Raw genomic sequence first — 14,827 nt, forward strand, 5'->3', positions numbered from 1 at the left:
AAATAATACAGTTTATTGTTATTTGGAATACATGAATTTCATGTGTGTTCTGTGTCTACAAAGATCTGGGTAAGTGTAAGATGAAAGGAAATGTAAGAAATGCTGAACACATATCTAAAGCAGAAACTTTTTCAATGTTATACTAATAATGACGTGAAGTGTGTAATGTGTGAAGAATTTAGTCCAAATAGCAAATAAACATGTGTGCTTTTATTCAAGAATATAACCAAAGAAAAAATAAAGCATTTGATTTACATGTGGTTGTCAAGCTCAAATGTCAATCGACAGGGAGTTTACACATATTCTTGAATGGTGCAGAGGTAAGAACTGCTGCCTTATAACCTGAAGGTCCCGGGTTTGAGACCGGGCGTTCTGTGTTTTAAATAGTGATCTACTATTATTATTATTATTATTATTATTTCTACAATATAATAAAAACATACATTTAATTTCAGTCTGTAAAACCCGGTGTAAATTTTGGCTACTTCTAAAAGTTAGAACTTGTCTTTTTATTATTCAGTTTTATTCTCTCAGTGACGTTCACGTGGTATAATGAACTTGCCTCTCCCTCTCTGGGCTGATGGCATTTATCTCCATTTTTTCACAAGAGCAGTGCTTTGGCTGATGCCTGCTCAGAACTATTTGTTGTACCAGCAATCAAAGATATGATGTCCTATGACTACTTTTAGACTGGACAAAGGCAGGGCTATAGCAACAGACAACTTCTTCACGGCGCTTTCGCCTGCTAGTAGACCGCTGCACTGCAAAGCAACTCTGCTTGGCACTACAAGTAAAATTGGACTTCTACCTGCAGCTAAATTCACGTCAGTATGTGAGCAATTTGCCATGCTAGTATTTAGATCTGACAGCACCGTGCTGATGGTGTATGCGCCCAAACTTTACACTGGCTGTTACAGACAGAAATCAAAGGCTTCTTGTTTTCGGGTGCATACGCTGTCAGCACATCAAAATGTTACAGTGCTTATGTTACTTTTAAACACATGAGGGGATATTTTTTAATTAACTTAAATTGATTTGACTGGTGTAATAAAAATATTTTAACTTGTGTTAATCTTCATTGGATTCATGCAACTTTCGTTTATAAAGTGTTTTAATAATACCCTACCCAGAAATTACATGTATTTTTATGTTACTTACCCCATGTATTTGTATTGATAGCTGAAAAACGTTTTTAATCTCACGTTTTCATGGAGTACAGACATACCAAAATTTCTGAAGGAATGGGAGCCAATGGTGACAATGCTGGACAATAGCAAGTAATATTTAATATGTCCAAAAAAAGGTTCCCTTAGATTTCTCTTACATTTAATTTAAGATTCCTTCATTTTTGTTACAATGTATAATTAACTTTGTTATTATATGCTGCTTTATACTGTATTATTTTGTTTTTTTAAATGCCTTGCGCTACTCCTGACAGTGGTTGGTGCTGTGCTTTGTGTTTTCTGGATAGATCAAGGGTGTATACTGCTTTGACTGTGTTCTTAATTCATTCAGAATACAAAATTTGAGTTACCCTGACAAAATATTTTGTATATATCCAAAAGCTTCACAAACTTTTGGAAAGTTTAGAATGCCATATGATTTCTGAAGTACAGAAGAGGGTTGCCAAGGATCTGACACTTGTTATATCAGAGAGAGCACGACAGGACACCGGTCTACCCATAGGTATGCCATTTTTCTGTGTATTTTTTTATTGTAGTTCTTACAGTTTATAAATTACAAACTTTTGTTTGTCAATTACATATACAGTTAAAGAAATATAAATCTATAGACAACCTATTGTACATTTAATATGGTTTAAGGAGATAAAGATGTGGTATGAATACAGAAAATCCTTTCTTCTTTTCTTTCTTGGCTGCTGGACTGGAACAGATCCCTCTCCGTGTGTCTTATCAGTTCCTTGTAGGGAATAATCAGTGACAACATATTTTTTTAAGAGGGAGAATATACCAATATGAGTTATGCTGCATTCCTTTTCTTTGGGACAGATGGGAAATATAAGCTTCCTTGTCGTAGTTCTGAGCTGAGGATTTTTTTTTTACTTGAGAAGTTGAAATGTGGTGTAACACTGACCTCTCACCTCATTTTGCTATATTAAATAAAAACAATGAATCTGATTAATCATAAACAGAACTCTTGTAACTGCATTGTACAATCACATTTAGAGCAATGGATTATACACTAAATACATACAATTTGCTTTTTGTTTATATTAAAAAAAATTGAGCTAGACTTTAATTGCTTTTTGTGTGGCTCAAGTAGCTAATTAACAACAATCTTATGTTTTACCCAAAACACCAAACAGAAATTTTACATGAACAGAATAAAGTGTAAGGTGAATCATTACAAGTGACAAATCCAAAATTTTCACAGCACATGAAGGCAGCATTCAGTCAGTGAAAAAACTTTAGGGATGTGTGGTACTCCAGAGGGATGTGTGGTACTCCAATTTCCTGCCTTATCGCTAAGGATTAGCTGTTTAGGTTGACTGGTCCCTTTAAATTGGCCTGATGTCAGTGACTTTGTCCTTTGATGGACTGTTGTCTCGTCCAGTGTTCGTTCCTCAATAGTATTAAAAGGCTTTGGTCTTGTCATGTCTGGAGTACTGCAACTCTCCACATGGTGCCAAATCTTACTCCAGACTGTTTTTATGTACAGTATAGCCCCCAGCTGGTGGAATGAGCTGCCTACCTTCATTCAAAGTTCTGACTGCCTCAGTGTGTTTTCTTGTTGGGTGAATTTCTGTCTAACTGATATTAACTGTTAGGTTTGGTAACCTGGGACTTGAAACTTGCTTGCATTTTATTTTCTGAGCTATGCACACGTGATGTTCCCAAACAGTCCCCCGGACTGATGATTACTCAATTATGTTGACCTATTTTGTAAATTGCTTTGTATAAAAATTTTTGCTAACCAAATAAATGTAAATATATATATGTAAAACGTAAATGATACCATAAAGTCCAAAGTATTAGAATAAGTAGATTCTAAAAATGGATAAAAATTCATAATATTGGCAATACAAAAACTCAAATTAGACATGAGTTTCCCTTGATGGATTTGCTTGAATATTAGTAAAGACCCCAAGTGTGGATTGCAACTCTTAATTCTCAGTTTATTCCTAGAACATCTCTTCCATTTATCACTAGTCTTTTCATAAAATGTTTTTAAAATAAAGTGTATGGTTTTTTAATAAAAAGGTACTTTTAAAATTTTCACTGAATAAAACTTTCAGTAATTGTTTAAGGCAAATTTGTGATGCACAGCTTATGTATTTTATTTATTTTAAAATAAAAATTTCATTTATGTGCCTAGAACTGTGGAAGCACCCTATCATGGAGGAGCACTTTTCTGCTGTTAGGCCTCAGATTATTGAAAAGTTTGTGCAGAATTTAACAGACCGTCAGCTAGAAAATGGTGATGAAGTAAGTAAGGTGTAAAAGACGTACTGTCTATCTAACCCTTTCACACTTGTGGTTTGATCTGGCCTTTGATCCAGTAAGAGCAACTGCACCTGCTTATGTACACATTGTGGGGCATTAAGTGTATATCCTGTTGATGTGCGTAGTATGAAATGATTTTTTTTGCTTAATTTATTACCAATACAATTACACTTAAAAATTTACAAATCAAAAAATAAGATTTTATGCCCCAATAGTATATTTTATTTTGGTCCCATCTTCAGCCGTATGTGTAGATGAGCAAATCCATTACAAAGTGCAAACTGGTGGAACAGATTAAAACAAATGCTAAAATATGAGAGGGTTCAATACCAGACAAAGGTGTAAGGGTATCTGTGCCTGCTATAGGCCTTCAAAATGTGACAAATAACATTAACTTTATTTTCTGATTCATTATTCTCCATACTTAATAAAAATTGTATTTATATATTTAATTTTTCAGGTTACTTTTACAAAAGAACACTTAAAGGCTTGTCTTACATCATTGGCCTGTGACATTATGGCGCGAGAACGAAATAATTTTGAAGCATATTCCATGTTTTATGAGAATATTCTTCAGCAGGAACATCATCTTCTTTTTCAAAAAGAGCAGGTATCTGTAGAGATCAACTATTTGGTCTTTCTTCATTTTATTTGTTTTTGTATGTTAATAGTATTTTCATATATCTATACTAATAAAAGGCAAAGCCCTCACTGACTGACTCATCACTAATTCTCCAAGTTCCCGTGTGGGTAGAAGGCTGAAATTTGGCAGGCTCGTTCCTTACAGCTTCCTTACAAAAGTTGGGCAGGTTTCATTTCGAAATTCTACGCGTAATGGTCATAACTGGAACCTATTTTTCTCCATATAATGTAATGGAGTTGAGCTCGAAAGCCGTGGGGGCGGAGTTTCGTGTGACATCATCACACCTCCCACGTAATCACGTGAACTGACTGTCAACACAGTGTGTAGAAAACCAGGAAGACCTCCAAAAAGCACTGAATAAAACATGCATTATATAATTGAGAAGGCAGCGAAACAATAAGAAGCGAGCGAGTGACATATACAACCATATTCATGAGTGCTGCTACTTCGGAAACAAAGCAAGATGTAAACCTAAAGTTTAAATTAAGTTCATAGACAGGCTGCCGCTGGCGTTTGTCATGCCCATGGGTAATGCGGGATACAAGTATAATGAGAGGACGCAGGATATAAACGAGAGTTTTGATCACTTTGTAACCAAGTTAAAATTGCACGTGAAGGGCTGTGCTTATGCAAATTCTGAGAGACTGTGTTTGTGGGGGATTGACAGTTAAGGCGGGTGGGGGAGTCATGTCATCATCTCCCCTCTCATTCACCTAATTTCGCTCTAAGCTGAGCTCCGCAGCTAACGCAAACGCAGTGTTATGGAAGCGACTTTGTGACGCTGCCACCAAATACTCACAGAAAAATCCACAAGTTAATACACGCGCTGTCTCTACAGTTTCTCCACACTCTAAATCCTCCAGGCACTACTTACAAAAGGTTACATTGACAATTGTGTTACGTTCTTTTTAAAATGTTTCCTTTTCTTAGCACAAGCACAGCTGAGAAGCTTCGATGCATATACTCCATAACGCGTTAAAAAATCACGCATTTAATCACACTTTGCAATACAAGCAAAGGGAAACTTCTGTCAATGCATGATTTCCTGGTACACCGATTACATTGATCAGCGCTTCCCGATTCATTTTACCCTCGCACACCCTTAGTTTGAGAAGAAGTATGAAAAAATATGAGGTTAACACAGAAAAACAGATCACCAATTGAAGTTTTATGAATAATCGATTCGCCATCAATAATTGTTTTGTTAAAGCCATACTCAGTGTAATCCTCCTTCCATTTTATAATTTTTCCGCCACTAGCCATGATTAAATGAACGGTAAAACAGTAAGAGCGAAGCGAGGGTGACTTATTCAGGCAGGCAGGCGACAGCTCAATAGCTCGAATTTGGATATAAGTAGGTTCTATTTAGTCACCAGAAATATCTTTGTTAGTAATGGAAGTTGAATTTAGCCTTTAAATTTCTATGGTAAAGAAAAAGTTATGCAATGATGACTAAATTTAACTATATAAAGTCAAAAGTTTTATATATAAAATCATTCCCGAATATATAAAGTCAAACCTTGATTATATAAAGTCACTGTCGGAATAAATAAAGTCAAAACTTGAATATATAAAGTCAGCGCTGAAATATATAAAGTCAAAACTTGAATATATAAAGTCATTCCCAAATATATAAAGTCAAAACCTGAGTATATAAAGACGGCGTTGGAATATTTCTGAATATATAAAGGAAGCGCTGGAATATATAAAGTGAAAACTTAAATATATACAGTCAGCGTCGGAATATATAAAGTCAGGGGACGCTGCAGGGAGGCACAGAGACATTTGGTGTTCCTACAGCCCGGAAGTACTTGCAGGTCACGAGAACGGAAGGAATAAAGTACTTCTGGGCTGAAGAAGAAAGAAGAGTTTGATTTGACCCGGAAGTGCTAGGAAGTCACATGGACTGCAGGTTAAGGAGCACTTCCGGGTCGTGTAGTATAAAAGGACTGTGGGAGCTCCCAGAGCTGAGCTGGGTGGAAGGGTGGCAACGCGTCTGGGAGTTGCAGGATTGGTTATTGTATTTGTGATTGGTTTATTTACGAGTAGTGTGGAGTGGAGGGTGCTTAGTGCACATTATTATAATAAAAATAATTATTGTGGGACTTTTACCTGGTGTTTGGCGTGGTACCTGAGGGTTCAAGGGAGCGATAGAGCCCCCTACTGCTACAGTCTCTATACAAATCAGATTGCAATGAACTAGGAGCCCATTTTAATTCATTTGTCAATAAATTAGGAGAGCTACTGAACAAAACACTGTGGCTCATCAAAAACTAAAGATTCTATAAACTTCTGGCAAAGACGAAAGCTGTAGGTCCAGATGGTTATCCAGTGGAATTTTATAAAAAGATGTCTGTTATGAGCCAGCTATGTATGAAAGATCTAAAGAACGCGCCGTTCAACCCCACACATTACAGCAGCCAGCAGTTACCATCTTTCAAAGGAGAAATAAAGATACTTTGGAATGTACATCATATAGACCAATCTCATTACTGAATAATGTTGTCAAGGTGTTGTCCAAAGCTCCCTATAAGAAAATCATAAAATTAAACAAGATTCGTTAAAGGTAATAAGCTGTTGTCAAAAATTGTTAAATAAATATTATTATTGTATGTGGATGCAGAAAAATCTTTCCCCAGAGTAGAATTAGTATATCTCTTATCTCTGTTCATATTTAGGGTTGATCTAAACCTCTGTGCTTGGATCAAATTACTTCACTTAAGGACAGAAGCCTCTCTACATGTAAGCAACATAAATTCAGGTTGTTTCCTATTAGAATGTAAAACCTGACAAGGCTCTCCACTGTTGCCAATACTCTTCACAACTGCTAGTAAACCCCTGGCCTTTTTACTTCAAAAAATGCATATGCAAAAAAAAAAAAAAAAAAATTTAATTGCAGTTGGTTTGCTTTTATTTAGCAAAAAAATCTCACCAGGGTAAGCAAATTTTACTTGACAAGATTTCCTAAAATAAGCTAAATAATAGTAAATATACATTTTTGATAAGTCAATAATTCTTACAATAAGACTTAATGTCATGATATAAGTACTTTTCACTTGTGTAGATTCCTTTTTGTACAGCTGTTGTTTCTGGCAACACATGGAATTAATGGGAATTTTAACGGAGGAATGGTATAAAAAATATCGCTTTTGGTTATAGATATACAGAACCAAATCATTCACTTAAGGTATCTGCTGATTTTATTAAGCTTACTAGATAAGTTTTGCATTACAAGATCTTGATTTAAAATTAATTTGAATAAATGTTTGCTTTTTCCAGTCAGCTCACTAGCACGCCATACTACAGTATATTAGGGTGCTTTCCATTGACCTTCATAGAGCAGTTCAGGTATTCAGGTAAACTTAATGATCTCTTAAATCTGAATCCTTGAGTTTGATGGAAAGTATTAAAGAAGATATTAATAGGTGGTCACCTTTTTAGCTGTCTCTGGCAGACAGAATCAATAAAGTTTGTGGATGCTAGAGGAGCTGTTGCCCCGTTAAACCCACCAGACAGACGTCCTGGGCACACATTTTAAAGCACCAAGAATAATTTCTTTAATAATTTTCTTAAATAAAGTGCACAAAGCACCGCACACCCCACAATTCTCCAATCAATAATACAATAAACACAATACTCCACTCCCAGCAGCTCCGTTACACATCCTCCCAACTCCGGCTCTCCTTGCTGGGTTTCAACCAGTCCTTTAAGTAGTCCTTGACCCGGAAGTGTTCCTTCTCCGGGTCAAACGCCACATCCTCCTTCCTTAGGTAGCCCAGAAGTACTCCAGGCTTCTGTCCTCGTGCCTCCGAAGTACTTCCGGGTTGTAAAGACAGTAGGAGTCCCCAGGTTCCTTGTAAGCTCCTCCTGGTGGCACCCATGGCACCCAACAAGGCTGAAGAAATGGACTCCATGTCCCATGCTGCCCTGAGGAAATCCGGGTAAACCATTTCTGTCGAGGGGAGCTGCCATCTAGCATCCTGGGGGATGCAATGCCCTAAAAAGGCTGCTCTTCCTCCTCCTTTCTGTTGAGGGACGTCCTGGCCAGACTGAAATGCCGGCCGTCCATCACAAGTTTCAATGAATAGCCGCCCCAAAGTGTTTTTCAGAACATTGCCTCATGTATTAAAGATCATGTATTAAAAGGGCAACACTGCAGAAGCTTTACAACTTAGTTGCAAAAATTAATTATTTGAGAAAAGAGAAGGAACTAGAAAGTACTGATTATGAACCTGCTTGGTACAGTAGGTTGTGGAAATAAAATCTGAGTGACTCTATTTCAAATACAGAATTCTGTCGGTACATTTTTCTCTTTATAAGTTAGGAACTTTATTGAGAAAGAATTTGTTCTATTAATGTTCACACTCTATAAATATTTAATGAGGACTAATATTGGTAGTAAATGTGGATATTGTCAATTTATGTCACAGTGTTCACTAGTAGACAATCTTAGGTAATGCTGAGAAAGAGACAGTTTATTTATTTTGGAAATGCAATTCAAAACCTTTTTGAGGAAAATATTTTTTACACTGCATATTGGACTGCATCAAATTTATAATCATCTCAAGTCTCGTCATTCCAAACACTGCTGTGAGAGCAGATGGGATTAGACTATTTAGAAATAAACACCTTGATTTCCCGCACTACGTCGTTATGTCATTGACTAGACCTGCTCAAGTGCAAGAATCCTAATACACTCCAAATAATACGATAAGAAAATCTAAAATTATGAAAAACAGAATTTTCTTTGCAGAGTTTCTTTAGAATCAGGCAATAATTAATTACCCTTATTCTAAAGTAAGTGTGCTTTGCTCCTGGCAACATGCCAGCTTAACTCCTTTTGTTTTAATCAATCAATCAATCTGAGGAAATATCTTTTTATTTTCTATACTACAGTAATTAATTTAGATTTGATAAAGGGTGGAATTCTTGATTCCTTCAATGATACAGCACAACATCTTCAAGCCAAGAAAACAATAGCACTGCGACACTGTTGGTATGATGTGTTATCTTTTCTTGAGTTATAGTCGGGTTCTTTCTGTGTCTTTAACTTTGGCAAAAGGTGCTCATGGATTTGCAGATGTTCCCTGTGAATTATTGAAAAATGTTATACCTTTACATAGAGATGTTTTGAAAAGTTAGCCATTCCTGGTAAAATTACTACTGAAAAAGACGTTCTATATTTGGACAGTATGGCTGTGACTGTAGTTAGTGGGACAGAACCTGACCAGCAGAATTATTAAAAACCTTCTTCACTGATGTCAGTCAATAAGTTTTTATGAACTTCACAAATAAAGTCCCACGTAGGCACAGTGAGGATGCGCAGACATTTTACACTTTGAGGCAGTAACACTAAACACTATTTCACCATGCTGTGAGCAATCAAATTCACTAGAAAAAAAAAAAATTAAAAACAATTTATTCCTGTGTAGTGAACTTATAACACTTTACATGGCTCAACTAAACAGTGGGAGAATTCTCTCAACTAGGCTTCATTACCATGATAACTACTGGAAAACTGCCTGTCTCATCTAGTGTTGAGAGTGTTGCCAGTGTTAAATAAAAATAAAAAATACTGTTCTTTCAAATATCCTTTCCACAAAAAGCACACCTTTATGTGCAATAATGGAGAAAATCAGATTGTGATTCAATTTTTTTAATCATGTTTTTTGTGCTACTGCTTTGTAATGGGAATAGGAATCTTATAGCCTTTGAACAATTTATTTAAGTGTTGAGTTTAATAGACAACTGACAAATAATGGGGCTAAGTTCATACTATGAGTATTAATACAATTTCCTATTTAGTTCTTCTTTATTTAGCTGTTACTTTTTGCAGTTAAAGCACATTTTCTCATCACAATTAATGTCTACATTCAAAATGTAGCATGTATTGAAATGATAGTTTCTTTATATTTTTTCAAGTTGTGAAATGAATAGAAATATGAACAGATTTCTTTATCCTGAAAGAAGTAGTCATACATGGTATATTTTTGTCAGATTTGATGCTCTCCATATATATTTTTTATTATAATACCTGATATGAAAATAATCAAAATGTTAATAATTCTGAAACAAATGTTCTTTTGTAGGACCTAAAGGTCATAGGAAAATATCAGTTACTAAAAGAAGGACCAGAAAATGAGGTAAGTGTTATCCTCTGAAGAAGTGTTTCCAGAATTCTGTAATACTCATGAAAACAATATATTGACAGCAAACTCCTTTATGTCCACTTGTAATAAACCTCATAATGTACTTCACATCCCACGTGTACTTTTGCAAAACCAGCTTGGCCCCCCTGAGTAGGTGAATAATTTAGCAAATCCGGCTTGTTCCCTCTGTGGAGGTTGAGAATAACCTACAAAGCTTTAAATGGCCTTGCACCAGACTACATCAGTGACCTTCACCATCGCTGTGTTCCTGTTTGCCCACTAAGGTCCTCTGATTCTGGCAATCTTGTTGTGCCCCTCACTAACCTGCACTCTCTGGTTGACAGGGCTTTCAGCTGTATAGTGCCCAGACTTTGGAATGACCTCCTGAAATTAATGAGATCAGATGACTCAATTCATTCTTTTAAAATACAACTTAAAACTCATCTGTTCAGGAAGGCTTTTAACTTAACCTAACTCTCTGTCCCTTCTTTCAGTTTACCTCTCTGTCCAGATGCTTAGGGTAATGTGTGTGTGTGTGTGTGTGCTATATCACAAATGATATTATTTGTTCAGGCTTTTCTTCTTGTATTGAATTTAGTATTGTATTCTGGTTTGTTGTCTTTTATTCTGTTTAATGCTTTGTTATATCCTGTATTCATCTGTTTTAGTGTTCTATGTAGAAAATATTTATAATCAATGTTTCACATACCTTGCTGTTTTCTGAGACTCTGAAGTGCCTTGAGCATGGAAAAGGTGCCATATAAATAAAACATTATTATTAATATTATTAGTAGTTTCACCAAACATCACATAATGATATATTTTTCTTTAAATTATTATGATTTACTTTAAATGTGGTTTGCCTAAATTAATCAGTAACATTCAAAATAGATTGTAATCAAACTTTTCTGTAGACTTTATCATAAGCAATTTGAGCATTGGAAAGGAGCTATATAAATATTATTTTATTATTATTACTATTATTATTATTATTATTACCCTATTGCAGATATAAAGTGACGGTACTGCAACAAGTTCCTACTTGGTAGTATAAGACTGAAAAGGATCAAATTAAATGTTAAATGCAATTTTTGAGGTATACATGTTAAGGTTTTTTAGCATTAATACAGTTTTCATTTTATACCTGATAAAATTATAATTGGAAGTGTGAAATTCTTTAAGACAATTATATGTTTAAGATGGCGTGACAGTGAAGGAGATAGCATTGCCACCTCATCAGGTTCGATGCCTCAGGTGCTTTCTACTGAGATTCTTTTTTTCACTTCCAGCTGTCCAAGGAGAAGGTGTTTGGATGGCTAGAATGAAGTTTACATTGTCCTGTTTGAATGAGTGTAGGAAAGTGTATGTGTTTATCCTTTGATGGACTGATATACCTTCCAGGCTTACCTAAAATTAGGGTAGAAATGTTCCCCCAATCCCAGAGCAATAATAGAAAATACAGTAGTTGTGATGGTAAAAATGAGTTGAAACATCCATAGCAGCTGCATTTGATGCTGCATTTTGCTAAAAGCTACATTCAGACTGCAGTTAAAAGTGAATCAGTTCAGATTTTTTGCTAATTTTATATTGGACTGTTCAAATTAATTTTGCAAGTAAGTCACATCTGATGTAATTGTGTCCCAATATCTTTCCCTCATTTACAAAATGAATAAAAATTAATTCATCAGACAGACTGCAACCTAATAAACAATCATGAATATTAGCTGCTTACTAACTGCTGACATGATGACTTCAAACTGTTTACAGTACCGAAGTCATCAGCTCAGGATGGCAAGTAGAATGCTTTGACTGACTGATCATCACTGCAGAATCCGTATGGAAAACCTGCGAAACATGAGAGGGGAGCCACTTTACAAGACTTTCTTTGAAAATGATGTGCTTGAGGTGCAACATTTCAAAACATACATGTCAACTGGGCTGTATTTGCAGGATTCCTTTTAGCATTATAGATGAACTTTCAGAAGAAGCCTAACAGAGATCTGGTGGTGATTGGTAAGTGACCCTGCCTCTCAACCACCCATAAAGCCTATGGAACATAACACATATTAGATAATACAGCAGGTAATTAACAAAAGTAACATTAACATCAATAAACAACTCAAAAATGACATAAAACAAGAATTTGAACCCCAGCAGCTGAGACACGATAACATCTTCTAGGCTGTTGACATTCAGAAAAGAACAAGCTCCCCATAACCACTGTAATAGCCTTTATTTGGTAGATTGGCTCCCAAATTACCTTCCTTCACTTTCCATCCATTCTTCTCACGTCATCCAACACTCTTTTGTCCATTTTGTTCACTTCTCATTTCTTCACCCTTCAACATAATATACAAATTCAAACAGCTGTTATTGCATTGTTTAGAAACACTTGGTAAAATTATTTTCATAGAAAGTATAATTCATTTAACAAATTTGGTAAAATTTGTTTCTTTTTTATTATTATTTTGATTGCATGCATTATTTGTGAACACCATAAAACCCCACTCACTATCTGTTACAAATTATATTAACCATGTTTTTTCTACTCTTTGTTTAATCCTTCACTTTTTTCCTTTGAATATTTAGTCTAGAATATGTTCTAAAGCCATGAATGATCTAAAACATTGCATTACAAACTTCTATGTCAGATCCTCTTCAGATTACTTAGATTCATGCAAATGCACAGTACTTATTATTAAGTCCATCAATTTTCGACCTATCTTTCAAAGCTACTCTCAATTCCTCTTAATCCAGTTAAGGCTCTTGGGAGACCAAATGAACCAGTCCTGGAAGGAGCACCAGATCATTGCAGACGCACTTGTGCACACATTCACACAAACTGTGCCAATTTAGAGTAACTAACTAACTAACCAAACCTAGAAGACCTGCAGAAACATCCTCTGTGCAGAGAACATGCAAACTCCACTTAGAGAGGGAACCAGCTGAGATTCAAATCTAGAGATCTGGAGCTGAGTTTGATTTAAACTGAATTCTTGTAATGCTTTATTTTAAACAGATCCTAAAATGAGAGGTATTTCATTTCTTGGAAATGACAAGAAAAGTAATTTTGCAATTTCATTGAATACACTCATATAAAACACAACATGTAAAAAAGCAAGCTCAGTATTTAAGAAGAGTTGATGTAATTATACTTGGGTGAATCTTGGGCCACAGAATGTAAACTCACAGCACAAATAAACTCTCGTACTGGTTGATTCACTCAACTGCATCCAAGTGTCTGACACGTCTGCTAATGCGGCTTTCCACACAGCCTCTGTAGTCCAGGCTGTATCTCCTTATAAGAAGACAATTTAGATCTGAGGCAGAATGAGATTGCTAAGTAATGACTAGTTAGATTCCTACAGTAATGTGCAATGAAAGCCCATGCAGTGGAAAATGCTCGTATGGTTTGTTTTTAAGGTGGTTGCTATGTAGTTCTTACTGTTTGGGGGAGGTATATGTCAATATTTCCAGCAATTTCTAAGCAGTGCAATGCAAATGTACATGTATGTCAAGCTTTCTGCACATTTTTAATTAAAGATGATAAAACCTCAAATACAGTATACGATGCAATTATTTTGCTCAAAAGTTTTTCCCAGTATTGAAAATGTAAATACCTTTAAATGGATCCATAATTAGCTTATCACTGTATCACTTAGCTGTAATGGGATTGAAAAAAATAACTGAATTTAAGACATATTTCATTTGAATTATTTCTTTCAACAGACAGCTGACTTCAGTTATCAGATGATTGTGGAAATTACTGCACTAAGAGCTAAACTTTCAGGTCTTGAAGAGGAAAACCAGACCTTAAGAGATAAGATCAAGAAAGAAATTCATCTGGAATATGAAGAATTGGTTCAGAATCTGTTTTTAGCCTGTTTTAATTTAAAAGTAAGTTTTTTTTAAGTTGGGATAGAGTTGAGGTGGTTACTCAGTCAGTCTTTATTTTAGAAATTATTACTGGCAAAGAGTATCATCATAGTTTGGTTGACAATTCACACAAGAATCTGACAAAAAAAATTGCTCAGAAATTAAAAGGGGCACTGCTGGCATTTCAGGTTCCCCAACTTGGTAGAATAATCATCATTTGTAAGACGGTCTACACAAATGATCCTTCAATAGAGCAAAAGTGCAACTTCTACAAGAATATGGATTTTTTTCAGATTTTATTTACAAAATGAACTACAAGAAAGTAGGTTAAAAAGGTATGGACATGTGATGAGTGATGGGAATGGAAGTACAGGGGAAAAGAAAACAAGCGAGGCCAAGGCAGAGGTGGATGGTCCTGAAAGAAAAGGGCTTAACTAGCAAAGAGGCGCAGAGCCAAGTTGTTTGAAGAAGGTTGATCAAGCACATCGAACCCACACAGAAGTGGGGAAAGGTGAAGATGAAGAAGAATTTTAATTTTATATATTGAGATTAAAACAAATCACCATTTTCACATTATAGCTTTTGTTTAAATGTTTTCAAAGGATCATTTGTTGCCCACATGACAATAAAAAGACTGAAATATTATTTATTTATACTTTACATTTTCTGATACTGATGGTTAAAGTTTTTATTAT

General features: G+C 35.4%; 1 protein-coding gene across 1 annotated transcript in view; it reads left to right on the top strand.

Moving 5' to 3' along the window:
- Nucleotides 1-14,827, top strand: part of LOC120525533 (coiled-coil domain-containing protein 162-like) — a 52,639-nt gene that overhangs the window by 10,660 nt on the left and 27,152 nt on the right. The window contains exons 5-9 of the mRNA XM_039747905.1: nt 1,566-1,686; nt 3,337-3,446; nt 3,925-4,074; nt 10,197-10,250; nt 13,986-14,153. Of these exons, the coding sequence (XP_039603839.1) occupies nt 1,566-1,686; nt 3,337-3,446; nt 3,925-4,074; nt 10,197-10,250; nt 13,986-14,153 (603 nt within the window). The remainder of the gene's footprint in view (nt 1-1,565; nt 1,687-3,336; nt 3,447-3,924; nt 4,075-10,196; nt 10,251-13,985; nt 14,154-14,827) is intronic.

Source organism: Polypterus senegalus, chromosome 3, assembly GCF_016835505.1.
Source record: "Polypterus senegalus isolate Bchr_013 chromosome 3, ASM1683550v1, whole genome shotgun sequence".
NCBI lineage: Eukaryota > Metazoa > Chordata > Cladistia > Polypteriformes > Polypteridae > Polypterus > Polypterus senegalus.